At 50.8% G+C, this 27513-nt stretch overlaps 1 protein-coding gene across 6 annotated transcripts; it reads left to right on the top strand.

Moving 5' to 3' along the window:
• Nucleotides 1-434: 434 nt before the first annotated feature.
• Nucleotides 435-26189, top strand: zmp:0000001167 (protein phosphatase 1 regulatory subunit 12A). Of its 6 annotated transcripts, none has more exons than XM_059001935.1 (24): nt 435-1073; nt 7245-7494; nt 7673-7832; nt 8765-8909; nt 10106-10180; nt 10440-10531; nt 11247-11404; nt 11751-11851; nt 12291-12542; nt 12629-12726; nt 12962-13102; nt 14607-14693; nt 15482-15598; nt 15851-15941; nt 16107-16256; nt 16790-16895; nt 17521-17621; nt 17790-17843; nt 20155-20171; nt 21096-21213; nt 21330-21434; nt 21776-21826; nt 22350-22400; nt 23120-26189. In XM_059001935.1, the coding sequence occupies exons 1-24, from the start codon at nt 798-800 to the stop codon at nt 23204-23206; spliced, it is 2883 nt and encodes a 960-aa protein (XP_058857918.1). In that variant the 5' UTR covers nt 435-797; the 3' UTR covers nt 23207-26189. The 6 variants fall into 6 exon arrangements, with proteins under 6 accessions (XP_058857918.1, XP_058857917.1, XP_058857916.1 ...); XM_059001934.1 differs by having other exon boundaries at nt 439-1073; nt 11223-11404; nt 12965-13102; XM_059001933.1 differs by having other exon boundaries at nt 441-1073; nt 11223-11404.
• Nucleotides 26190-27513: the final 1324 nt, after the last annotated feature.

Raw genomic sequence — 27513 nt, 5'->3', positions numbered from 1 at the left:
TGTGTTTCAGTATAGAGGGGTACAGATTGAGGGAGAGTCGGGGGCTCTGTTACAGTATAGAGGGGTACAGATTGAGGGAGAGTTGGGGGCTGTATTACAGTATAGAGGGGTACAGATTGAGGGAGAGTCGGGGGCTCTGTTACAGTATAGAGGGGTACAGATTGAGGGAGAGTTGGGGGCTGTGTTACAGTATAGAGGGGTACAGACTGAGGGAGAGTCTGGGGCTGTGTTACAGTATAGAGGGGTACAGATTGAGGGAGAGTCGGGGGCTGTGTTACAGTATAGAGGGGTACAGATTGAGGGAGAGTCGGGGGCTGTGTTACAGTATAGAGGGGTACAGATTGAGGGAGAGTCGGGGGCTGTGTTACAGTATAGAGGGGTACAGATTGAGGGAGAGTTGGGGGCTCTGTTACATCACAGTAAAGACATGTCTGGATTCAGCTGGTGATTTGAGGTATACAGAGTCACTGAAAGAGATTCAGATCGTGTCTTCGACGTGGTGGTTTTAAGCTGCAGTTTCCGTGGCTTGTACACAGGCGGCGCAGTGCATTGTCTCGGGTTTTTCTCCTCCCTGGTCGAAGGGCAGTCCTGCTTATTCTCGCTCGGGTTTCTGCTGTGATTACATTGCCTTGTTAAGTTGTGTGGCTCTTGTCGGATCGTCCCTCTCTCTCGACTTCAATACATTATTCCCGCACTCCCCTCCCGGTTGCAATGCCAGATTCCTGCAGGCAGGTGGCGCATTCGCTCTGCCAGCCAGTCCGCTGCTCCGCTCCGCTTCTCCACACCAATCTAGGAAGATGGCGGCGGAGGATCGCTCCAGGTCGGACGCCGCTCGGAAGAAGCGCCGAGAGCAGCTGAGCCGATGGACCGGCTCGGAAACGGACCGGTCCGAGGCAGAGTCGCGGGATCGTCCCGGGGGAACAGGCCAGTCTCGGTACCGGGTCCGCTTCGCTCAGGGAGCCGTGTTCATGGCAGCTTGCTCGGCGGGCGATCGGGAAGAGGTCCGGGGTTTGCTTCAGCAGGGCGCTGATATCAACCACACGAATGTGGACGGGCTAACAGCGTTACACCAGGTACAGAAACAACCACAGCGGAGCCGTGAGGCTTTAAAACACGATCTTTATACAATATAATATCATATAATATAATATAATATAATATAATATAATATATATATAATGTGTGTGTGTGCTGATATCAACCACACGAATGTGGACGGGCTAACAGCGTTACACCAGGTACGGAAACAACCACAGCGGAGCCGTGAGGCTTTAAAACACGATCTTTATACAATATAATATCATATAATATAATATAATATAATATAATATAATATATATATAATGTGTGTGTGTGCTGATATCAACCACACGAATGTGGACGGGCTAACAGCGTTACACCAGGTACGGAAACAACCACAGCGGAGCCGTGAGGCTTTAAAACACGATCTTTATACAATATAATATCATATAATATAATATAATATAATATAATATCATATAATATAATATAATATATATATAATGTGTGTGTGTGCTGATATTACCGTTTCTGCGCTGCCTCGGTTTGCGCTTCCACTCTGCACGTTAATCACAATCCGGACTTGATTTCGTGTGACGGGAGGTTGCGAATTAATCCTCAACATCAGATTAACAACAATAATAATAATAATAATAATAATAATAATAATAATAATAATAATAATAATAGTAATAATAGTAATAATAGTAATAATAATAATAGTAGTAATAGTAATAATGACAGGCGCGTCTCTGGTCTTTTTCGACCATGGGCGATCTTGTGAAGTTTGAGTTTAAGGTGTTTGTTTTAAATAATTAAGCGTTAAAAATGAAATTTGAAGTTCAAATTCTTCCTGGTCGTGGGAATGTAACTCGATCACAGAATATCGTTGGGTCTTTGTTCAGACTATTATTATTATTATTATTATTATTATTATTATTATTATTATTATTATTATTATTATTATTATTTTAACAAAATAAACGACTCCCCAACAATGAAATACAATACTAGTTTGTGTTCTTTTTTTTAATTTTTTTTAATTTTGATCAAAAGCAGTGATTGCCTGTTGATGGGTTAATGGAATACAGAGACGTGTGTGTGTGTGTGTGTGTGTTGTGAAGGTCACGATTTATTATTAGTGAGAGGAAGATTACACACGGAGATGCGTTTCAGTTTAGTTTGTGAGGACGAGCCGATGCAGCAACCCCGATACTGCGCACTCTTATATTATGTGCTGTGTCTGTGTGAGTGCTGTGTCTGTGTCCTGTGTCTGTGTGAATCAATGACCCTGTGGTTAGAGGTTGCACAGAGGGTGTCTGTGTCCTGTGTCTGTGTCCTGTGTCTGTGTGAATCGATGACCCTGTGGTTAGAGGTTACACAGAGGGTGTCTGTGTGAGTGCTGTGTCTGTGTCCCGTGTCTGTGTGAATCAATGACCCTGTGGTTAGAGGTTGCACAGAGGGTGTCTGTGTGAGTGCTGTGTCCTGTGTCCTGTGTCTGTGTCCTGTGTCTGTGTGAATCGATGACCCTGTGGTTAGAGGTTGCACAGAGGGTGTCTGTGTGAGTGCTGTGTCTGTGTCCTGTGTCTGTGTGAATCGATGACCCTGTGGTTAGAGGTTGCACAGAGGGTGTCTGTGTGAGTGCTGTGTCTGTGTCCTGTGTCTGTGTGAATCGATGACCCTGTGGTTAGAGGTTGCACAGAGGGTGTCTGTGTGAGTGCTGTGTCTGTGTCCCGTGTCTGTGTGAATCAATGACCCTGTGGTTAGAGGTTGCACAGAGGGTGTCTGTGTGAGTGCTGTGTCTGTGTCCTGTGTCTGTGTCCTGTGTCTGTGTGAATCGATGACCCTGTGGTTAGAGGTTGCACAGAGGGTGTCTGTGTGAGTGCTGTGTCTGTGTCCTGTGTCTGTGTGAATCGATGACCCTGTGGTTAGAGGTTGCACAGAGGGTGTCTGTGTGAGTGCTGTGTCTGTGTCCTGTGTCTGTGTGAATCGATGACCCTGTGGTTAGAGGTTGCACAGAGGGTGTCTGTGTGAGTGCTGTGTCTGTGTCCTGTGTCTGTGTGAATCGATGACCCTGTGGTTAGAGGTTGCACAGAGGGTGTCTGTGTGAGTGCTGTGTCTGTGTCCTGTGTCTGTGTGAATCGATGACCCTGTGGTTAGAGGTTGCACAGAGGGTGTCTGTGTGAGTGCTGTGTCTGTGTCCTGTGTCTGTGTGAATCGATGACCCTGTGGTTAGAGGTTGCACAGAGGGTGTCTGTGTGAGTGCTGTGTCTGTGTCCTGTGTCTGTGTGAATCGATGACCCTGTGGTTAGAGGTTGCACAGAGGGTGTCTGTGTGAGTGCTGTGTCTGTGTCCTGTGTCTGTGTGAATCGATGACCCTGTGGTTAGAGGTTGCACAGAGGGTGTCTGTGTGAGTGCTGTGTCTGTGTCCTGTGTCTGTGTGAATCGATGACCCTGTGGTTAGAGGTTGCACAGAGGGTATCTGTGTGAGTGCTGTGTCTTTGTCCTGTGTCCTGTGTCAGATTGACAGGAGGATCAGGTGGATCTCAGATTGACAGGAAGATCAGACGGATCTCAGATTGACAGGAGGATCAAGCGGATCTCAGATTGACAGGAGGATCAGTGGATCTCAGATTGACAGGAGGATCAAGCGGATCTCAGATTGACAGGAGGATCAAGCAGATCTCAGATTGACAGGAGGATCAGGCGGATCTCAGATTGACAGGAAGATCAGCCGGATCTCAGATTGACAGGAGGATCAGTGGATCTCAGATTTACAGGAGGATCAGGCGGATCTCAGATTGACAGGACGATCAGTGGATCTCAGATTGACAGGACGATCAGTGGATCTCAGATTGACAGGAGGATCAAGCGGATCTCAGATTGACAGGGCGATCAGTGGATCTCAGATTGACAGGGCGATCAGTGGATCTCAGATTGACAGGAGGATCAGTGGATCTCAGATTGACAGGAGGATCAGGCGGATCTCAGATTGACAGGAGGATCAGGCAGATCTCAGATTGACAGGAGGATCAGGCAGATCTCAGATTGACAGGAGGATCAGGCGGATCTCAGATTGACAGGAGGATCAGTCGGATCTCAGATTGACAGGAGGATCAGGCGGATCTCAGATTGACAGGAGGATCAGTGGATCTCAGATTGACAGGAGGATCAGGCAGATCTCAGATTGACAGGAGGATCAGGCAGATCTCAGATTGACAGGAGGATCAGGCAGATCTCAGATTGACAGTGAGATTGGTCATGCTGTTCCAGGAATGAAATTTGATGAGTCACAGGGTTCAGAGCTGCTGTTTTGTTTTGAAGATCTCCTGGTTTAACTTGTTTAGCCGGTCCTGTTGAGAAGGTCTTACTGACGGCCTCCTGTCCTGTCCTGTCCTGTCTCTGAGTCGGGGGGAGATAGAGGTGTAAAGAAGTGTGTCCTTCCCTCTGTCTTAAGTCTTGTCTCCCAGCTGTGTGACCGCTGGTCCAAATGTTACGACCCTACTGGGGATTGAGAATTCCAACTGGGAGCGAGAAAAATAGGAGTGAATCGGACGATGATCTTAGAAGAGCACACAGGGTTGAAGAGGGGTTCGAGTTTATAACCATCGCCTCAAGAGTGGTCATTTGTATCCTTTATATACCGGCCTGCATGAAAACCTGGGTGTGAGCATTTCACTTTCCACGCAGTGGGGAGGGATATAGAAACAACAGGCACTCGTGTGTCAGTGTTACATCGCTTTGTGCTTTCATTAGCGCTTAAGCAGCTCTTTTATGTATTGTGTCTCTGTGTTGCTTTTCTGTTACTGAGAGCCCCCGGACCCCTTCACTGGAGACCCAGGCATGGCCTCTGCAGCAGCTCCCGGCCTCTCTCCTGTCCCCAGCGCGATTGGGACCGCGCTCGCTGACGTGGGTTCTGCCTCGTGGCTGTTTTCAAAGAGCAAACAATGGCAGCATTTCTCTTGGTTTCCAGACATTTTTTTTTTATCTGTTAGGCTTTTTAGTTGTTTATCAGATTGTATGCATCTTCATTTTATTTAAAACCACAGCGAGGCACTGAGGGATTTGGTGGCTTTTGGGCCTGTGCGGCTCTAACTATCCAACCCTTCCTTTGTGTGACGTCTATTGAAATGATCAGGAGCCAGGAGTTTGAGCAGGGTTACAAACTCACACCAGCCCTGCTGCTGCTGCTGCTGCTGCACCCAGTCCTGGGGTTCAGAGCTCCCCTCAGTGAAGTCTATTATTATTATTATTATTATTATTATTATTATTATTATTATTGAAATGATGAGGAGTTTGACAGGAAGAGCCTGATTGAAACAGGAAGTGCTTGGCAACATACAGGTCAGGGATGAGTTTGACCTCCTCTCGGGGACTTCCTGTCTGGGCTGCAAGGGGTTGCAAAACCTGGACTGGCTCAAACTGCTCTGCAGTGCGCGTCGGAGACCTCCGAGCCACGCCTGCATGTTCCTCCACTCCCTGTGAAGATGAAGGAACACAAAGCCAGATAGTGGTAGATTAATTTCCGTGTTTCTGTTTCCACAATGTATTAAAAGAGAAGTCTAAGACTCTCTCATAGAAATGCTTTATGATGTTGTTGGATGATTGTGACTTAGAGGAGAGAGAGAGAGGGTGCCAGAGAGAGGGAGAGGGAGGGAGGGAGGGAGGGAGGGTGCCAGTGAGAGGGAGGGAGGGAGGGAGGGAGGGTGCCAGTGAGAGGGAGGGAGGGAGGGTGCCAGAGAGAGAAGGAGGGAGGGAGGGTGCCACAGCTCTAACCCCTAGACCACACTGCCTCCCTCCCAGTCCCTCAGCTCTAACCCCTAGACCACACTGCCTCCCTCCCAGTCCCTCAGCTCTCCCCACTAGACCACACTGCCTCCTCTTGTTAGCGTCTGGCCTGCCCGTGGTCCCTGCCTCTCTCTCTGTCTCTCTCGAGGATGCTCGCAGGGCTGTTGGCTGGAGAATGTCCTTGTATGGCTCTCGGTCCTCCTCGCTAGTGCGCTGCTCCGAAGCGATCCAGAATGTCACACACAGCGAGAGAGAGAGAGCATTTGTGTGTCTGCTGGAATATGTAACGGCCCCCGTCGCCTAGCAACCCACATTTAAATATACATTATTGTTATTTTCCGAGTTGCCTTTCCAAGTGGTGACCGGGAGCCGGCGAGCAGCTGCAACAATATCCCCTTTGTGAGTGTGGAGGAGGGAGGAGGGAGGGGTCCGTCTGGGGCTGCGTTCCTCACATACACACCACAGACGCCGCGGCTCGGGACCTGGGTTCCAGGGTCCGGTGGTTGAGACGCTGCAGGAAGCCGTGGCCCCTCGTCTTCCCCCTGACAGGCCCAAACTTTTCTTCAGCGGTCTCGTTCGCTCTGCATTGAGATCGGCTCGGGACTCAGGAAGGTAAACTAAACAGGGTCAGGGTCAGCTGAACAAAACAGGTCGGACCGAACTTTTGAGAAGACGCACATGATCTGAGCGAGATTTAAAGCACGCTTGTTCTTCATTTATGAGCTGGGCTTTCAGTCTAGTGTTGCGATACAAAGAAAGGATCTGTTCCCCTTGAGCAGAAGGACTGGCTGTCATTCTTTCCAGCTGAGAAACCAAACCCAACCTCCCCCTTGTATTGTGTTTTTTTCCCATCTGTTTTCCTGTGGAGGTTGGTGATTCCTGGCCCGAGCCCAGCTCTCTCCTCCAGCTCTGCTGAGTGGAGTTCATGCGAGGGGCAGGGGGGGGAGGGATCTCTGATCCCTGACCCACTGGAAATAAATTCTGAGGCTCAAAGTTATGAATGACCCCCAGCCTGCTGCCACTGGACCAGGAGCTCCTGCTTACCGCTGCCCCCTAGTGCGCAGAACAGGAATCACGTGTTTGTTTTCGTTGAGCTCTGTTGAAGTATTCAGCCAGTGCACTGGAGCTGACAAGCAGTTTACTGGATCATTCTGATGGAGCTGTCCACAGGAGAGGGTCGCTGCTGTCCATCGGACTGATTTACCCTTCTGAGTGAAACGAGAGAGGAAACGGCTGCTTGAGTTTGTGAAGATTGATCGCTGTAGACTCTGCAGAGAACAGTGATCCACTCAAACCCAAGCAGCTGTTTCTTCACTCACATTCTGACTCTCACAGACTCAATCACTCGCACACTCTCTCTCTCGCTCTCTCACACACACACACACACTCTCACTCTCTCCCTCTCACACTATCCCCCTCTCCTTCTCTCTCTTCAGGCCTGTATTGATGAGAATCTGGAGATGGTGGAGTTTCTGGTTGAACACGGAGCGAACGTGAACCAGCCTGACAACGAGGGCTGGACCCCCCTGCACGCCGCCGCGTCCTGCGGCTTCACGGACATCGCAGGGTTCCTGATCAAGAAGGGGGCGCGCGTGGCGGCAGTGAACAGCGAGGGCGAGCTGCCCCTGGATGTGGCGCAGGAGTCGGCCATGGAGAGGCTGCTGCAGGCTGAGATTAAGAAGCAAGGTGACTCACTCCCCCTCCACTCCCCTCCCCTCCCCTTCCCCCTCTCTCACTCCCCCCTCTCCCCACCCCTCTCTCACTCCCCCCTTCCTCCTCCTCCCCCTCATTCCCTCCCCCTCGCATCGCGTCCCGTGTGAATAGGCATTGTTAACTCCCTCTCTCTCCCCTCCTCTCCTCTCAGGGGTGGATGTGGAGTTGGCGCGCCAGGAGGAGAAGAGACTGATGCTGCAGGATGCTCAGCATTGGGTCAATCAGGGCAAGGTCACGGTGAGCCGGCACCCCAAAACCGGGGCCACCGACCTGCACGTCGCGGCAGCCAAGGGGTACCTCGAGGTCATCAAGTGAGTCGGGGGTCGATGAAGACCACGGGAGAGAGAGAGTGGCGTGTGTGTTGAGTTGCCGTTGCTCTGGGCCAGACCAGCTTATTTACTGACCCTCTTTCCCAGACTGACTTGCTTTTAGTAACGTGTGTGTGTGTGTGTGTGTCAGTGTGTGTAAGTGTCTGTGTGTGTGTGTCAGTATGTGTGTGTCAGTGTGTGTGTCAGTGTTTGTCAGTATGTGTGTCTGTGTGTGTGTAACTCCTGAAAAAACGACGTTGTAGGGACTTCCCCACTTTGTAAAACACCTTTTTAAGAACCAAACATGCCTTTAAAAAAAAAAAAAAAGCCAAAATATTTGTTGTCGACTTTCACTCGTGTGGAGTTTTGTTTGACTGGAGTTAGAAATAGTAAATAAAAATACAGTGAGAGTCACTGAGAAGTAAACACACATACAGGAATGCAAACGTGTGTCAGTGTGTCAGTGTGTGTGTGTGTCAGTGTGTGTGCATCCGAGTGTCGTGTGTGTGTGTGTGTCAGTGTGTGTGCATCAGTGTGTGTGTGTGTGTGTGTGTGTGTGAGCCGAATATTACAGATAACAACAAGCCTGTCAGTGACATCCATCCCTCATCGCCATTGCTGGACATTGAAAATCAGAGCTCCCCTCTCTCTTCTCTCTATCTCCTCTCTCTCTCTTCTCTCTCCTCTCCCCTCTCTTCTCTCATCTCTCTCGCTCATCTATCCCTCTCTCTCCTCTCTCCTTTCTTCTCTCATCTCTCTCGCTCATCTATCCCTCTCTCTCTCCTCTATATCTCTTTTCTCTCCTCTCTCCTCTGCTCTCTCTCTCTCCTCTATATCTCTCTTTTCTCTCCTCTCTCTCTCCTCTCTGCTCTCTGCTCTCTCTTCTCTCATCTCTCTCTCTCTCCCCCCCCCCCCCCCCCCTCCTCCTCTGGCAGGCTGCTGCTGAAGGCTGGGTTCGATGTGAATGTGAAGGATAATGATGGCTGGAGCTCCCTGCATGCTGCAGCGCACTGGGGCCAGGAGGAGGTGTGCCGGCTGCTGGGGGAGAGTCTGTGCGACATGCAGGCCGTCAACAAAGTGGTGAGAGAGGGGGCGGGTCTGGGGCACCTGTGAGAGGGGCTGGGGTACCTGTGAGAGGGGGCAGGGCTGGGGCACCTGTGAGAGGGGGCAGGGCTGGGGCACCTGTGAGAGGGGGCGGGGCTGGGGTACCTGTGAGAGGGGGCAGGGCTGGGGCACCTGTGAGAGGGGGTGGGGCTGGGGCACCTGTGAGAGGGGGCGGGGCTGGGGCACCTGTGAGAGGGGGCGGGGCTGGGGTACCTGTGAGAGGGGGCAGGGCTCGGGTACCTGTGAGAGGGGGCAGGGCTGGGGTACCTGTGAGAGGGGGCAGGGCTGGGGCACCTGTGAGAGCTGGCAGGGCTGGGGTACCTGTGAGGGGGTGGGGCTTGGCTGGGGTTCTTGATGACTGGGATACTTTGACTCCTTTCCTCCTGCAGTTCCTCACAGTGCTGCTGCTGTATCTCCTCCTGCAGTTCCTCACAGTGCTGCTGCTGCTGTATCTCCTCCTGCAGTTCCTCACAGTGCTGCTGCTGCTGTATCTCCTCCTGCAGTTCCTCACAGTGCTGCTGCTGTATCTCCTCCTGCAGTTCCTCACAGTGCTGCTGCTGCTGTATCTCCTCCTGCAGTTCCTCACAGTGCTGCTGCTGCTGTATCTCCTCCTGCAGTTCCTCACAGTGCTGCTGCTGCTGTATCTCCTCCTGCAGTTCCTCACAGTGCTGCTGCTGCTGTATCTCCTCCTGCAGTTCCTCACAGTGCTGCTGCTGCTGTATCTCCTCCTGCAGTTCCTCACAGTGCTGCTGCTGCTGTATCTCCTCCTGCAGTTCCTCACAGTGCTGCTGCTGCTGTATCTCCTCCTGCAGTTCCTCACAGTGCTGCTGCTGCTGTATCTCCTCCTGCAGTTCCTCACAGTGCTGCTGCTGCTGTATCTCCTCCTGCAGTTCCTCACAGTGCTGCTGCTGCTGTATCTCCTCCTGCAGTTCCTCACAGTGCTGCTGCTGCTGTATCTCCTCCTGCAGTTCCTCACAGTGCTGCTGCTGCTGTATCTCCTCCTGCAGTTCCTCACAGTGCTGCTGCTGCTGTATCTCCTCCTGCAGTTCCTCACAGTGCTGCTGCTGCTGTATCTCCTCCTGCAGTTCCTCACAGTGCTGCTGCTGCTGTATCACCTCCTGCAGTTCCTCACAGTGCTGCTGATCTCTTTGTTTGCTCTCCTCCCCCCGCAGGGTCAGACTGCCTTCGATGTGGCCGATGAGAGCCTCGTGGAAATGCTCGAGGAGCTGCAGAAGAAACAGAGCCAGGTCTGTCTGTGTGTCCTTCTGTGTGTCTGTCTGTCCGTCTGTGTGTCCTTCTGTCTGTCCCTCCATCTGTCCTCCTGTCTGTCCTTCTATTGTGTCCTTCTTATCTGTCTGTCCTTCTGTCTGCCCGTCTGCGTGTGTGTCTGTGTGTTTGTTTGTGTGGCTTCCTATATATCCATCTGTGTTCGCCTGTCTGACTTGGGTCTGGTTTGTCCCTCTGTTTACCTCTCTTCCTCCTGCTCTCTCGCTCCCTCTTTCTCAGTTGCGGATCGAGAAGGAGAAGCAGGCCAAGCTGCAGCCCGCCCTCATCGAGACGAGCCCACTGTCCCAGAGTGCCCTGGGCCGCACACGCAGGTACGCACAGCGCCAACGCTGCCACCCCTGCCTGCCTGTGTCTGTGTGTCTGTCTGTGTTCCTGTCTAGGTGTGTGTCTGTCTGTGTGCCTGTCTCAGTGTGTGTCTGCGTGTGTGTGTCCGTGTCGCTGGGTTTGTGTGTGTGTGTGTGTCCGTGTCGGTGGGCTTGTGTGTGTGTGTGTGTCCGTGTCGGTGGGTTTGTGTGTGTGTGTGTGTGTGTGTGTGTGTGTCCGTGCGTGTGTGTGTGTGTGTGTGTGTGTGTGTGTGTTTGTTGTTTTTTCCACTGACGTGTGAGCTTGTAACAGACTCTGTGGCTAAAAACACTTCCCCTTTAAGCTATGTGTGTGTTTTTTGTGTTGTTTTTTAACTTGGTGTTTGATTTTCAAAGCGTGTCTCTGTTCACTGATTGGTTCATTCGCGGCTCAGCTGCATTGACAGTAAATTCACTTTTTGTATTTTTGAATGTTTGTCAGATAGCAAAGTAAAGAGGGAAGCATGGGTTACATGTTTTTCTTTTTATTTAAACTCTCAAAACGGGGGCTCCAGTGTTTAAATTTGGAGTTTCTCTTAAAGGGGAAGTGGAATCTCGCACTGATTGGCTGTGCTGTTTGCCGTGTGTGTGTGACACTGATTGGCTACTGCATGGTGTTTGCCCCGCCTCCCCTCCCCGGTGCCCCCCCCCCCCCCCACAGGAGCTCTATTTCTCGTATGAGCAGCAAAGAGAAGATCTCTCTGCACGACAAGGAGAGGCGTGCCCTGGAGACACTTGAACCCGTGGCCTTCGAGGGAGTGGAGGAGGAGAGGAAGGGAGAGGGGGAGTCGAGCAGCTCCAGCTCCGAGGAGGAATCTGACACTGAGTCCGAGACCGAGTCAGGTGAGAGAGTCAGAGAGAGAAAGAGTAAAAGAGCGAGAGTCAGAGAGAGAGAGAGCGAGAGAGAAAGTCAGAGAGCGAGCGAGAGAGAAAGAGAGAGAGAGAGAGAGAGAGAGAGAGAGAGAGAGAGAGAGAGAGAGTTGAGCAGCTCTAGCTCTGAGTAGGAATCTGACATTGAATCTGAGACCGAGGGGAGGAGGGGAGGAGGAGAGAGGTTTGGCACCTTTCTGCCTTCTGTTTCAGTGCAATGTACACATCGGTTTGTTCTATGACCTCTCTCTCTCTCTCTCTCTCTCTCTCTCTCTCTCTCTCTCTCTTTCTCTCTCTCCCCCCTCCCTTTTTTGTGCAGAGAAAGTGAAAACTCGTGAAATGATAAACAACCTGAACAACAAACTGAACAGTCCTGCCATCGCCAGCGTCGCCGCGGCAGCCAGTGGACCCAGCAAGAAGGTGGGTGGAGCCTAATGAGCGTGATAATAACAATGCTAATATTAATAATACCACGCCCACTGCAGAGCACGGTGAGTCAGTCCAGGTCTTACATTCACTCTGTGAGCTTAATAATAATATGACAGGGATGGAGCACAGCAGTGTCACCCATTCCAGCTTGATCAGCCCCAGTGTGTCTAGGTAACAAGCTCAGGTGTGTCATATTAAACTCACAGTGAAACCAGGAATCGCTCCAAGCGGTGAGCAGGGCATGGTTTGATTTTTAAAGTGCTGCCCCCTACAGGCCACCCTGAAGAAGTGCAGCCAAAATGGAATCTAAACCAGAGGAATAAATAGCAGATTCATTCATTAGAGAAGATGGGAGTGATCTAATCAATGCGTTTCTGTTTGACTGAGTGTTTAAGTCCTGCATAACTATACGCCCCCCCCACCCCTTCAGAGCTCCAGCCCCCCCAGCAAGCCCCCTGCAGCTCCTCGCTCTTCCACGGGCGGGGCGGAGGAGGAGAGGAAGGATGGAGCAGCGCCCCCTACCTCCTGGAGGACCTCGCTGCGCAAGACGGGCAGCTACGGGGCCCTGAACAGCGCAGGGGCCCCTGGGGGCCAGGAGGAGAGCAAGGCCCGGGACAGCAGTGGGGGGATCATCCGGTCCACGTCCAGCCCCCGGCTCACCGGCACAGAGACACAGGCCAAGGTGAGGCTGGTACTGCACGGAGAGTGTGGGAGGGATTGATCCAGTGGGCTGTGACGGGGTAATTGATAGGGTTCTTGTTACTGCAGGACGGAGAGAGCAGGGAGCCCCGTCTGGCCCGGGTCCCCCCCACCCCCACCCGACGCCTCTTCAGCATCCCAGACAGCAGCCAGGAGCCCCCCAGCAGGTAGAGGTCGGGAGGGGAGGGTGCAGGGAGCTTCCAAATCCCTTGCCAGCTTGAGTCACTCTCGTGCTTTCCCTGTAATCTGAAGTTAGTACTAGCGAGTTTCGGAGCTCCAGACGCACATGTCTTGGAATGGGAGCTGCTTCCTGTTCTTCCTCTTCTGCTTGTAACTTGCCTGTTGGACAAAAAGCAGAAACTCAGGCGAGTGCATAACTCCTCCCCTCCCCTCCCCACGCAGCAGCTCGTTTCCACGGCAACCCGCAATGCATGACAGCACTGATGTCACGGGCGCACTCGCCAGGAGCTCCTCCTACACACGCCGCCTCAACAGCCAATCAGGGAGCGAGGTCTCAAGCTCCGCCCCCGGCTTCCAGCGCAGGTCTGTCTGTGTGCCTGTAGGCCTGTCTGTGTGCCTGTAGGTCTGTCTGTGTGCCTGTAGGTCTGTCTGTGTGCCTGTAGGCCTGTCTGTGTGTCTGTAGGCCTGTCTGTGTGCCTGTAGGCTTGTCTGTGTGTCTGCAGGTCTGTCTCTGTGTGTCTGTCTGAGTTAAATTGAGACGGGTTGAAGCAGCGAGTTTGCCCAGTAGCCTGTGGATCGGAGCTGGTGCGGCAGGCTTGGTATGGGTCAGCCGGTACCAGACAGGTCTGCTCAGAACCGCAGAGGGGATTCTAGTCCACCTCTCACGGTACTGCAGGTAACAGCATCGAGACTCGTGCTCGGTTTAGAGGTTTTAAAGGTTTTATCACTTTTGGAACTGTTGCTTATCGTCTTAATTGTTGAAGCGTTGTCCAAGATGTCAAGCATAGAGGTCAGCTGCAGGGTGTGTTACAGGACAGCCTGTAACCCCTCCTTTACAAGATGTCAAGCATAGAGGTCAGCTGCAGGGTGTGTTACAGGACAGCCTGTAACCCCTCCTTTACAAGATGTCAAGCATAGAGGTCAGCTGCAGGGTGTGTTACAGGACAGCCTGTAACCCCTCCTTTACAAGATGTCAAGCATAGAGGTCAGCTGCAGGGTGTGTTACAGGACAGCCTGTAACCCCTCCTTTACAAGATGTCAAGCATAGAGGTCAGCTGCAGGGTGTGTTACAGGACAGCCTGTAACCCCTCCTTTACAAGATGTCAAGCATAGAGGTCAGCTGCAGGGTGTGTTACAGGACAGCCTGTAACCCCTCCTTTACAAGATGTCAAGCATAGAGGTCAGCTGCAGGGTGTGTTACAGGACAGCCTGTAACCCCTCCTTTACAAGATGTCAAGCATAGAGGTCAGCCGCAGGGTGTGTTACAGGACAGCCTGTAACCCCTCCTTTACAAGACTGAAATGCAGTCTGTTCCCTCTTACCCGCACTGGGAACGTTTATCTCTGCTTCCCCCTCCTATTTAAGGAGTGCAAACCGAAGCTTTGCAAGCCGTGTTCTTTCAAATCCGTCCTTCTCCTTCCTTACTGACACTGGCGGTTTTTTGTCTGTTGCTTTTTCTGTCTTGCATGCTGTCTCTGATGTCACTGATGATGTCACTGTGCAGGGAACTGTATTTGCAAGCGGTGGGGCAAAGCATGGCCCTGCCCCTTCCCTATCGCCATGGCTACAGGAGGTACTGACCGAGTCTCCCCACTGGGCGGGGGCCTCAGGGACTTGTTTGTGTGTGTCTCTGTCGCTCACAGTGTGTGTGAATGTCTGTGTGTGTGTCAGTGTCTCTGAGTGTGTGTGAAGCTCACGTCCATGGCAGCTTGCTTTGACGTGATTGCCTGGTCCAGTCTATATGAACTAGGAGCGGGTGCTTTTCCTTCAGTAACCCTCGCATAGCCAGGAGTACACCCCGCAGTGTACAGTCTCCTCTCACGCCAGTGAGCCACTCTGTTTGTTAATGAAGTCTCTGATGTTTCAGCTCCTCCTTCGGACGCAAAGCAGAGGATTCTGGGACGACTCCCACCTCCTCTGCCCTCGGCCGACTCAACGCCCTCACGGCTCAGAGGTAAGAGGCCCCCAGGGGCCAGGGAGGGCGTTGAAATGTCATCCAGAAATGTTACACAGTCAATAGCACTGACTTTACAAACGTCCTGAAACTTTAGAAATGTATGAGAAACGTTCTGAGCACAACTTCACCCCCAGACTCCTCTGTGAGGAGCACAGCTCACCGTTCACAAACTCTGCAAATTCAATGAGAAACGTTTTGACTGGAAGTCTTTCTCAGTGTCTTCAGTGTGAATTCAATGATAAACGTTTTGACTGGAAGTCTTTCTCAGTGTCTTCAGTGTGAATTCAATGATAAACGTTTTGACTGGAAGTCTTTCTCAGTGTCTTCAGTGTGAATTCAGTGATAAACGTTTTGATTGGAAGTCTTTCTCAGTGTCTTCAGTGTGAATTCAGTGATAAACGTTTTGATTGGAAGTCTTTCTCAGTGTCTTCAGTGTAAATTCAATGATAAACGTTTAGACTGGAAGTCTTTCTCGGTGTCTTCAGTATGAATTCAGTGAGAAACGTTTTGACTGGAAGTCTTTCTCAGTGTCTTCAGTGTGAATTCAATGATAAACGTTTTGACTGGAAGTCTTTCTCAGTGTCTTCAGTATGAATTCAGTGAGAAACGTTTTGACTGGAAGTCTTTCTCAGTGTCTTCAGTGTGAATTCAATGATAAACGTTTTGACTGGAAGTCTTTCTCAGTGTAAATTCTTCTCTGTTTTTATAGTTTTCTTGGTGTAATTTCTGCAGTATTTCTGCAGTATTTCTGCAGTATTTCTAACGTCTCCCCACCTCCCCCACAGGCTTGCACGGCAGGTGGAGGACAAAGACTCTGTTTCCACGACAACTACGACATCATCATCATCATCCTCGTCCAGCACGACCGCCGCCACCCAGGGCGAGGCCAAGGAGCGCCGCAGGTGAGACAGGAAGTGACATCACAGCCGGGCAGCGCATTGCAGCTGCGTGTCTGGAGCCCGGTTCTAGTTCCCTTCTGAGTTTGATCCGGTTTTATTTTGTGTGTGACCCGGTCCAGTTGGGTTCTGTCTCTGACCTGCTCCGGTCCTGCAGTGTCTGTGACTAGTTCTGTTTATTTCGTGTGTCCCAGTTGTGTTCTGGTCCTGCTGTGCTGTGTCTCTGACCCGGTCCGGTTCTGGTTCTGTGTGTTCCAGATCGTACCTGACCCCGGTGCGAGACGAGGAGGCCGAGGCCCAGAGGAAGGCACGATCCCGACACGCCCGGCAGTCCCGGAGATCCACGCAGGTATCGGTCCTGATCCAGAGTAATCTCTGAGTCTGTCCCTGTGTTCTTGATCAGTATTCCTGTGTTTCTTCAAGAGTAACCTTACTCTGTTTATGTGTTCCTGTTCTAGAGTAATCCCTGTGTTCGTGTTCTAGAGTAACCTCCATGTGTCTCTTTGTGCTCCAGGGAGTCACTCTGACGGACCTGCAGGAGGCTGAGAAGACGATGAAGGGACAGCAGGAGAGGAGAGCAACCGAGCAGAGAGAGGAGGAGGAGGAGAAGGAGAGAGTGGAGGCACTTAGCAAGCACCGGGCTAGCAGGACTGGAGAAGAGGGGGTGAGTGGAGGAGAGGAGAGGAGAGGGCAGAGACACTGGACTAGCAGGACTGGGGGAGAGGAGAGGAGAGGGCAGGGCAAAGACACTGGACTAGCAGGACTGGGGGAGAGGAGAGGAGAGGGCAGGGCAAAGACACTGGACTAGCAGGACTGGGGGAGAGGAGAGGGCAGGGCAGGGCAAAGACACTGGACTAGCAGGACTGGGGGAGAGGAGAGGGCAGGGCAAAGACACTGGACTAGCAGGACTGGGGGAGAGGAGAGGGCAGGGCAGGGCAAAGACACTGGACTAGCAGGACTGGGGGAGAGGAGAGGGCAGGGCAAAGACACTGGACTAGCAGGACTGGGGGAGAGGAGAGGGCAGGGCAGGGCAAAGACACTGGACTAGCAGGACTGGGGGAGAGGAGAGGAGAGGGCAGGGCAAGGGTAGGGCAGAGACACTGGACTAGCAGGACTTGGGGACAGAGAGGAGAATACCTTGTCAGTGACAGTCCTGGGTTTACTGCATGGTGCTGTAACTTGTCATGTCATTGTCAGGAGGTCAGCTGGAGGTCACGCATTGCGAACCTGCAGAAGTCAGACCTGCTGGGCCTCACGAACCCCGCTGACGCCAGCCGACCTGCCAGACCTGAGGAGAGCAAAGGTACCCGAGGCACGCACGCACACTCGCTCCCTCACACTCATTCACTCACTCAATCACACACTCACTCCCTCACACTCATTCACTCACTCAATCACACACTCACTCCCTCACACTCATTCACTCACTCAATCACACACTCACTCCCTCACTCCCTCACACTCATTCACTCACTCAATCACACACTCACTCCCTCACACTCATTCACTCACTCAATCACACACTCACTCCCTCACACTCATTCACTCACTCAATCACACACTCACTCCCTCACACTCATTCACTCACTCAATCACACACTCACTCCCTCACTCCCTCACACTCATTCACTCACTCAATCACACACTCACTCCCTCAATCACTCACTCACTCAATCACACACTCACTCCCTCACTCACTCACTCAGTCACATAGGCTCTGTGGCTCATGCAGTTAATGCAGCAGCTGGACAGGGATATTGAATTTTTTTTATACACACACATAAACACATATACACACATACATACATACATACACACATACGTGTGTATATATACACACATACACACACATACATACACACATGCATATATATATATATATATATATATATTCTATACACACACACTGTACTCTCTCCCTGTCTCAGAGGCCTCGGGGGAGAAGGACTCGGATGACAAGCTGGGACCGGGAATGAGAGACCGACAAAGACCACGAGGAAAGAGAAGAGGAGAGGGACTGAACAACACGGTGAGGACGGGGAGGAGAGGGACTGAACAACACGGGGAGGAGAGGAGAGGGACTGAACAACACGGGGAGGAGAGGGGGGGGGGGATTCAGGGAGTGGGGTTGACCCTCTGTGATTGCCTTCCTGTCGTGGGAGTTATGAGCCTCATTGCGCCCCCTTTTGCCCAACAGAGTGATGACAACGAGGACACCGGAGAGGAAGAGGGAGGGGGCCGGGCCGAGCAGGTGAGCAGGAGCCGAGTGTGAGTGTGACTCTGTGTGTGACTCTGTGTGTGTGTGACTGTGTGTGTGACTCTGTGTGTGTGTGACTGTGTGGGTCTGTGTGTGAGTGTGACTGTGTGTGACTATGTGTGTGTGTGACTGTGTGTGACTCTGTATGTGTGTGTGTGACTGTGTGTGACTCTGTGTGTGAGTGTGACTCTGTGTGTGAGTGTGACTCTCTGTGTGTGAGTTATAATCTGTGGGTAGGGGGGCAGGAGGGGTAGGGGTGGAGGGTCAGGTAGGGAGGTGAGAGGGAGGAGAGGGAGGAGAGGGAGGGTGAACTGGACATCTTAAATGATATAACAAAGATGGTTAGGTAGAAAGCAGGCGCTGGGCTGCAGTGTGGAGGGAAGCGGGTTTGAGGAGCTCAGTGGTTAGAGAGAAAGCGCTGGGCTGCAGTGTGGAAGGCAGTGGGTTTGAGGAGCTCAGTGGTTAGAGAGAGAAAGCGCTGGACTGCAGTGTGGAAGGCAGTGGGTTTGAGGAGCTCAGTGGTTAGAGAGAGAAAGCGCTGGACTGCAGTGTGGAGGGAAGCAGGTTTGAGGAGCTCAGTGGTTAGAGAGAAAGCGCTGGGCTGCAGTGTGGAAGGCAGTGGGTTTGAGGAGCTCAGTGGTTAGAGAGAGAAAGCGCTGGACTGCAGTGTGGAGGGAAGCAGGTTTGAGTAGCTCAGTGGTTAAATCCCTCACAAACCCAGGAGGGGAAACAGGAAAGCCAGACGCCCAGAGTCTCTACTTCCTCCCCGGGGGCGTGGGGGGGGGGGGGGGGGGGAGTGGGCTGTTAATCGGATTAGCCAGCCTGCCTGGACTTTACCCAGGGGAGGGGAGGGGGGCCGGGGGAGGGGCTGTCTGCTTCCTATCAAGGGGTCTCTGTGTTTCTGTCCCTTGAACACAGCAGCACGACCCAGACTCTTAGCACTGACACAGTGATGGTTATTGATCTGAAGCATGCTCGCTTTTCTGTTTTCAAACGGGACGTTCTCTGTTTCAGCCTTTTCCGATGGGAGTGGGATTTATTCTGTCACTTGGATTCAGAATTCGTGAAGGATTTATGTGCATTATACTTGCTGTGGATCCAGTGAAGAAGGCGCTACTAGCTGAAACGTCTGTCTGCTTGACCTCTGAATTTCTGTCGTCCGAAAGGAGTCGTGATTGAGTGTTTAGGGTGAGGCTGTCCCTGTGAGCGTGGTCTGGGTGGGGATGTGCTGTACGCAGTCTCTTGGAGTGTTTAGGGTGAGGCTGTCCCTGTGAGCGTGGTCTGGGTGGGGATGTGCTGTACGCAGTCTCTTGCAGTGTTTAGGGTGAGGCTGTCCCTGTGAGCGTGGTCTGGGTGGGGATGTGCTGTACGCAGTCTCTTGCAGTGTTTAGGGTGAGGCTGTCCCTGTGAGCGTGGTCTGGGTGGGGATGTGCTGTACGCAGTCTCTTGGAGTGTTTAGGGTGAGGCTGTCCCTGTGAGCGTGGTCTGGGTGGGGATGTGCTGTACGCAGTCTCTTGTAAGGAATAGTAGCTGGTCTTGTACAATAGATAGAATTGCTCAAACTTCAGTTTGCACTTTTTGTCAAAGCTGGTGTTGTTTTTGTAGTTTATATATCAATTTAAGTTTTTTTGATTTTTTTTTTATTTCTGTAAGTGTACACACACTGAGACACACACTCGCACTGAGACACATACTCACTCTGAGACACAAACGCACACTGAGACACACACTCACTCTGAGACACAAACGCACACTGAGACACACACTCACTCTGAGACACAAACGCACACTGAGACACACACTCACTCTGAGACACAAACGCACGCACTGAGACACGCACGCACTGAGACTCACACTGAGACACACACTCACTCTGAGACACAAACGCACGCACTGAGACACAAACGCACTGAGACACAAACGCACGCACTGAGACACAAACGCACTGAGACACTCACACTGAGACACACACTCACACTGAGACACACACTCACTCTGAGACACGCACGCACACTGAGACTCACACTGAGACACAAACGCACACTGAGACACACACACTCACACTGAGACACACACTCACACTGAGACACACACTCGCACTGAGACACACACTCACACTGAGACACACACTCACACTGAGACACGCACGCACTGAGACGCAGTGAGACACACTCGGACGCATAGGGTTGACTCTGCAGTCTCCCTGGTGCCTGTGTGTTTGTAGTTGAGTCACATGATGTGTGCCGGTGAGGGCTGGCAGGTCACATGACCACTAACCTCTCTCTCTCTGTCGTTTGTATTTCAGGCTGACAGGCTCAGCAGGTAAGCCTCGTTTGTTTGTCCTCTCTGTGAATCACAGCTGAATGCGGCTCAGTGAATGAAGCAGTGGAGTCAGGTGTCGTTCAGTTCCAGGACCCTGCCGATCTGCTAGCAGTGTGTTCCAGTGACGTGGATACATACCTTCCAGCACACTGCACTGCAGCAGGGCAGGAAATGAGACGCAGTTTCATCCATTCCTGGCTTCACTCCGAGTTTAATAAGACACACCTGAGCTTGTTACCTGCACACTGTGGCTAATCAAGCTCGTAGTGAAACCTGGACTGGGTGACACTGCTGTGCAACATCCCTGCTGTGAGAGACAGGCAGAGAGACAGGCAGAGAGAGAGAGAGAGACAGGCAGAGAGAGAGACAGGCAGAGAGAGAGAGAGAGAGAGACAGGCAGAGAGAGAGAGAGAGACAGGCAGAGAGAGAGAGAGAGAGAGAGAGACAGGCAGAGAGAGAGAGAGAGACAGGCAGAGAGAGAGAGAGAGACAGGCAGAGAGAGAGAGAGAGACAGGCAGAGAGAGAGAGAGAGAGAGAGACAGGCAGAGAGAGAGAGAGACAGGCAGAGAGAGAGACAGGCAGAGAGAGAGAGAGAGACAGGCAGAGAGAGAGAGAGAGAGAGACAGGCAGAGAGAGAGAGAGAGACAGGCAGAGAGAGAGAGAGAGACAGGCAGAGAGAGAGAGAGAGACAGACACAGACACAGACAGGTAGGCAGGCAGACAGACAGCAGTATGGCTGTGGTTCGAATGCTGACCCTTCTCACTGTTCCCTGTTTCATTTCACTGAACTGACCCGCTCCACGCTGGCTAGTTCTGCAGATTTGTAAATCATTCCGTTGAAAATGTTCCTGTAAACCTCACGCTGCGAGGAAGGCATCTGTAACACTTGAATTACTGACACACCATTGGGTTGAATTTCCTCAGGGGTGAGCTGATGGCCAATGACAGGATTGCTAGCCGTGGCTCCTCCCTCTACTCTCGCTCTAGCTCCGCCTACTCTCGCTCTGACCCCTCTGAGACGGACAGGAAGGACTACAAGAAGGTGGGTGGAGTCACAGTCTCAGCAGCATTGTAGCAAACAAAACCACAGCTGTCAGAACCAACCAGCTGCTTCCTCTCATGCCCTCTCCCCCTCCCCCTCCCCCTCCCCCTCCCCAGCTCTATGAGGAGATGAGCAGGGAGAATGCACGGCTACAGGCCCAGTTCCAGGACTCCCAGAAAAAGATCATCCAGACCAAAGGGGAACTGGACAAGGCCAGCCAGGTAACTGTGACTCTCCGTGTCTGTGTCTCTCTCTCTCTCTCTCTCTCTCTCTCTCTCTCTCTGTATCTCTCTACATATCTGTGTGTGTCTAGCTGTGTGTACTTCTGTATCACTCTCTCTCTCTCTGTATCTCTGTCACTCTACATATCTGTGTGTGTGTGTGTGTAGCTGTGTGTACTTCTGTGTATCTCTCTCTCTGTGTATCTCTCTCTCTCTATCTATATGTGTGTGTGTGTGTGTGTGTATGTGTGTCTATCTGTCTCTGTGTGTATCTCTCTGTGTGTATCTCTGTCTGTATGTCTCTGTGTATCTGTGTGTAATTCTGCCCTCTCCCCCCACAGATGCAGGAGCGCTTTGCAGACCGCTCTGTGCTGCTGGAGATGGAGAAGAAGGTGAGAAACTCTCCTCCTGTGTGTCTGTGTGCTCGAGCTTCTTTGTTAAATCGGTTCAGCTAGGTTCAAGTTCATCCCACATGTACTCAGTGTGCTTGAGCCCTGGCGACTGTGCTGACCAGTGCTTGAGCCCTGGCGACTGTGCTGACCAGTGCTTGAGCCCTGGCGATTGTGCTGACCAGTGCTTGAGCCCTGGCGACTGTGCTGACCAGTGCTTGAGCCCTGGCGACTGTGCTGACCAGTGCTTGAGCCCTGGCGACTGTGCTGACCAGTGCTTGAGCCCTGGCGACTGTGCTGACCAGTGCTTGAGCCCTGGCGATTGTGCTGACCAGTGCTTGAGCCCTGGCGATTGTGCTGACCAGTGCTTGAGCCCTGGCGATTGTGCTGACCAGGGGAGACGATTTGAGGTTTTGATAGCTTGTCCAGTTCCTGGGAGCTGATTCATCACACAAATGTCACGTCACCTTCTCTCTGTATCACTCCCTCACTATCTCACTCTCTCTCTCACTCTGTCACCCTGCAGGAGCGCCGATCCCTGGAGAGAAGAGTCTCAGAGCTGGAGGAAGAGATGGAGGTGAGAGGCTGACTGCTGTAGAGTTTACATGTATTCTAGAATATATAGCAGACCCTGCGATCCAGCCCTCTGAAATGTCTTTATAATATACAGCACTAGACCCTGATATTGATGCGATCCAGCACTCTGAGCTGTCTTTATAATATACAGCACTAGACCCTGATATTGATGCGATCCAGCCCTCTGAAATGTCTTTATAATATATAGCGCTAGACCCTGATATTGATGCGATCCAGCCCTCTGAAATGTCTTTATAATATATAGCGCTAGACCCTGATATTGATGTGATCCAGCCCTCTGAAATGTCTTTATAATATACAGCACTACACCCTGATATTGATGCGATCCAGCCCTCTGAAATGTCTTTATAATATACAGCACTAGACCCTGATATTGATGCGATCCAGCCCTCTGAAATGTCTTTATAATATACAGCACTAGACCCTGATATTGATGCGATCCAGCCCTCTGAAATGTCTTTATAATATATAGCAGACCTGATGTGACCGCATGTTAAGATTAGCTTCATAGTTTAATTATCCTCTCTCCTTGTCTCCCCCTCCTCTCTCCTCTCCCCTCCCTTCCTCTCTCCTCGTCTCCCCCTCCTCTCTCCTCTCCCCTCCCTTCCTCTCTCCTCGTCTCCCCCTCCTCTCTCCTCTCCCCTCCCCTCCTCTCTCCTCTTCTCCCCCTCCTCTCTCCTCTTCTCCCCCTCTCTGCAGGTCTTATCCAATCTGAAGGCTGACAACCAGCGCTTGAAAGATGAGAACGGAGCTCTGATCCGAGTCATCAGCAAGCTGTCCAAATAGCGCCACCCGGTGGAGACTCGTGGCAGGACTAGCGAATGAGGGAGAAAGAAAGAGAGTCCGCCTGTTCCATCCATCCGTGTCGGCCACCACACGTTCCAGTGCCAAAGAGAGAAGGAAGAGGAGGAAGGAGAGAGAGAAAAACAATCAACCAACTGACATTTAACCCGCTGAAAACAAAGTGAGGAGAGACGAAGAGAAATGTCTTCGCAAGCACACTGACATGCGCGCACACACTGACACACACTGACGCACACACACACTGACGCGCACATACTGACACACACTGACACACACACACACACTGACGCGCACACACTGACGCACACACACAGACACAGACACGCGCGCACACACTGACAACCCTTCCCAAGCACATACAGAGGAACACACACACTGACACACACTGACGCACACACACACACTGACACACACTGACGCACACACACACGCGCACACACTGACAACACTTCCCAAGCACATACAGAGGAACACGCACACACACACTCACACACACTAACACAGACACAGACACGCACACGCACTCAAACATGTGCCATTCCATTTTTGCTTGAATTTGATTAAACTATGCATGGGTGTTTGTCCCAAGAAATGTATTTCCCATCCCATATAAAGGTTTCCCACAGTAAAAGCACAGCACAGTGTAATAAAGCACAGTGAAAGCATGGTAAAGCCTAGGGAAGCATTGTGAACCCCAGAGAGGCATGGAAGGGATTTTATGAATGTAGCTCATGCTGACCCTGCTTTCCACAGCACCGTGCCCGTGTAGAATCAGCTCAGAGTCGTTGTTTGGCATGGATTTCAGTTCTGGACCAGCCCTCTGTCTGCCCAGCGTGTAGAATCAGCTCAGAGTCGTTGTTTGACATGGATTTCAGTTCTGGACCAGCCCTCTGTCTGCCCAGCGTGTAGAATCAGCTCAGAGTCGTTGTTTGACATGGATTTCAGTTCTGGACCAGCCCTCTGTCTGCCCAGCGTGTAGAATCAGCTCAGAGTCGTTGTTTGACATGGATTTCAGTTCTGGACCAGCCCTCTGTCTGCCCAGCGTGTAGAATCAGCTCAGAGTCATTGTTTGGCATGGATTTCAGTTCTGGACCAGCCCTCTGTCTGCCCAGCGTGTAGAATCAGCTCAGAGTCGTTGTTTGGCATGGATTTCAGTTCTGGACCAGCCCTCTGTCTGCCCAGCGTGTAGAATCAGCTCAGAGTCGTTGTTTGGCATGGATTTCAGTTCTGGACCAGCCCTCTGTCTGCCCAGCGTGTAGAATCAGCTCAGAGTCGTTGTTTGGCATGGATTTCAGTTCTGGACCAGCCCTCTGTCTGCCCAGCGTGTAGAATCAGCTCAGAGTCGTTGTTTGGCATGGATTTCAGTTCTGGACCAGCCCTCTGTCTGCCCAGCGTGTAGAATCAGCTCAGAGTCGTTGTTTGGCATTGATTTCAGTTCTGGACCAGCCCTCTGTCTGCCCAGCGTGTAGAATCAGCTCAGAGTCGTTGTTTGACATGGATTTCAGTTCTGGACCAGCCCTCTGTCTGCCCAGCGTGTAGAATCAGCTCAGAGTCGTTGTTTGACATGGATTTCAGTTCTGGACCAGCCCTCTGTCTGCCCAGTGTGTAGAATCAGCTCAGAGTCGTTGTTTGACATGGATTTCAGTTCTGGACCAGCCCTCTGTCTGCCCAGCGTGTAGAATCAGCTCAGAGTCGTTGTTTGGCATTGATTTCAGTTCTGGACCAGCCCTCTGTCTGCCCAGCGTGTAGAATCAGCTCAGAGTCGTTGTTTGACATGGATTTCAGTTCTGGACCAGCCCTCTGTCTGCCCAGCGTGTAGAATCAGCTCAGAGTCGTTGTTTGACATGGATTTCAGTTCTGGACCAGCCCTCTGTCTGCCCAGCGTGTAGAATCAGCTCAGAGTCGTTGTTTGGCATGGATTTCAGTTCTGGACCAGCCCTCTGTCTGCCCAGCGTGTAGAATCAGCTCAGAGTCGTTGTTTGGCATGGATTTCAGTTCTGGACCAGCCCTCTGTCTGCCCAGTGTGTAGAATCAGCTCAGAGTCGTTGTTTGGCATGGATTTCAGTTCTGGACCAGCCCTCTGTCTGCCCAGCGGTTCAGCATCAAAGCGCGTCCGTCACGGACAGCGTTCTTCAGCGTGTCCGCCTCCTTTTTCCCTCCAGTTCTCGCGATGCTTCCACTGTGTTGTGTGAATTAGGACCCCCCCCCCCCACACTGTGTGTGTGCGTTTCCTTTTAATGAATCAAAAAAGTGTTTTATTTGATTTTTTATAAGCAGTCACCCAATGTAACATATACTGTGCTTCAGATCTATTCATTTGTGAGTTTTTGGGCGGGGGGGGGGGGGGGGGTTCATTTTTTTCATTATGTTTTAATCACGGACCATTTCTGGGGAGTTTTCTGTAGCTGTTCTAATGCCCCTGACCTCAGTCTCCAGCTTGCACAAGCTTTAAACTCACGCCTGTGCTGTCAGACAGACAGACAGACAGACCGACAGTACAGTCAATTAGCATAGTCGGTACAGACAGTCGGACGGACAGGGTTCACTGTGTATCGATGAATCGGCCTCGGGGCTGATGTTGGAAGCAGGTTGTTAGTGATGATGTGGTCTTGGTGGTTGCCGTGGAGACTGAAGGAAGCCTTTTTATTCGCTTAGCCATTTCGAACTGTAGTGTGGCACCTCAGAGGTGAAAGGTCATTGCACAGGATTGTACCGCGTTTCATTTTGGTTTTTGAAACACTAATATGCAATTTATAACGGTTTTGTTTGGATGAAAGTGTTTTTTGTTCCTTCGTTTTTTGTTGGAGGGGCTGTAGTGAATGAATATATAAATATATATTATAATAACCATATAAAAAATGATAAAGTTTCATGTTTCTTAATATTTTTCACATATTTTCTAATATATTAAAGTTGACTTCACCTGAACAGCACATGATACCTGAATAAAATCTCTGTTTGATAATTTGTGTTTCTTTGTCGTTGTGTGTGTGTGAAATACAACTCTGGACAAAAGTGTTGCATCCCCTCCTCTATATAGAATGAACTCCCTCAGCTTCATAGAGTCCAATGAAAGCTGCTGAATAATGTTCCCTTGTTAACATATTGAATTCCACCCCCTCTATATAGAATGAACTCCCTCAGCTTCATAGAGTCCAATGAAAGCTGCTGAATAATGTTCCCTTGTTAACATATTGAATTGCACACCCTCTATATAGAATGAACTCCCTCAGCTTCATAGAGTCCAATGAAAGCTGCTGAATAATGTTCCCTTGTTAACATATTGAATTCCACCCCCTCTATATAGAATGAACTCCCTCAGCTTCATAGAGTCCAATGAAAGCTGCTGAATAATGTTCCCTTGTTAACATATTGAATTACACACCCTCTATATAGAATGAACTCACTCAGCTTCATAGAGTCCAATGAAAGCTGCTGAATAATGTTCCCTTGTTAACATATTGAATTGCACCCCCTCTATATAGAATGAACTCCCTCAGCTTCATAGAGTCCAATGAAAGCTGCTGAATAATGTTCCCTTGTTAACATATTGAATTACACCCCCTCTATATAGAATGAACTCCCTCAGCTTCATAGAGTCCAATGAAAGCTGCTGAATAATGTTCCCTTGTTAACATATTGAATTACACCCCCTCTATATAGAATGAACTCCCTCAGCTTCATAGAGTCCAATGAAAGCTGCTGAATAATGTTCCCTTGTTAACATATTGAATTACACCCCCTCTATATAGAATGAACTCCCTCAGCTTCATAGAGTCCAGTGAAAGCTGCTGAATAATGTTCCCTTGTTAACATATTGAATTACACACCCTCTATATAGAATGAACTCCCTCAGCTTCATAGAGTCCAATGAAAGCTGCTGAATAATGTTCCCTTGTTAACATATTGAATTCCACCCCCTCTATATAGAATGAACTCCCTCAGCTTCATAGAGTCCAATGAAAGCTGCTGAATAATGTTCCTGTTAACATATTGAATTGCACCCCCTCTATATAGAATGAACTCCCTCAGCTTCATAGAGTCCAATGAAAGCTGCTGAATAATGTTCCCTTGTTAACATATTGAATTGCACCCCCTCTATATAGAATGAACTCCCTCAGCTTCATAGAGTCCAATGAAAGCTGCTGAATAATGTTCCCTTGTTAACATATTGAATTCCACCCTCTATATAGAATGAACTCCCTCAGCTTCATAGAGTCCAATGAAAGCTGCTGAATAATGTTCCCTTGTTAACATATTGAATTACACCCCCTCTATATAGAATGAAC

Source organism: Acipenser ruthenus, chromosome 27 (assembly GCF_902713425.1).
Source record: "Acipenser ruthenus chromosome 27, fAciRut3.2 maternal haplotype, whole genome shotgun sequence".
Classification (NCBI taxonomy): domain Eukaryota; kingdom Metazoa; phylum Chordata; class Actinopteri; order Acipenseriformes; family Acipenseridae; genus Acipenser; species Acipenser ruthenus.
The sequence above is the reverse complement of the archived record's forward strand: the minus strand, read 5'-3'. Positions and strand labels throughout refer to the sequence as shown.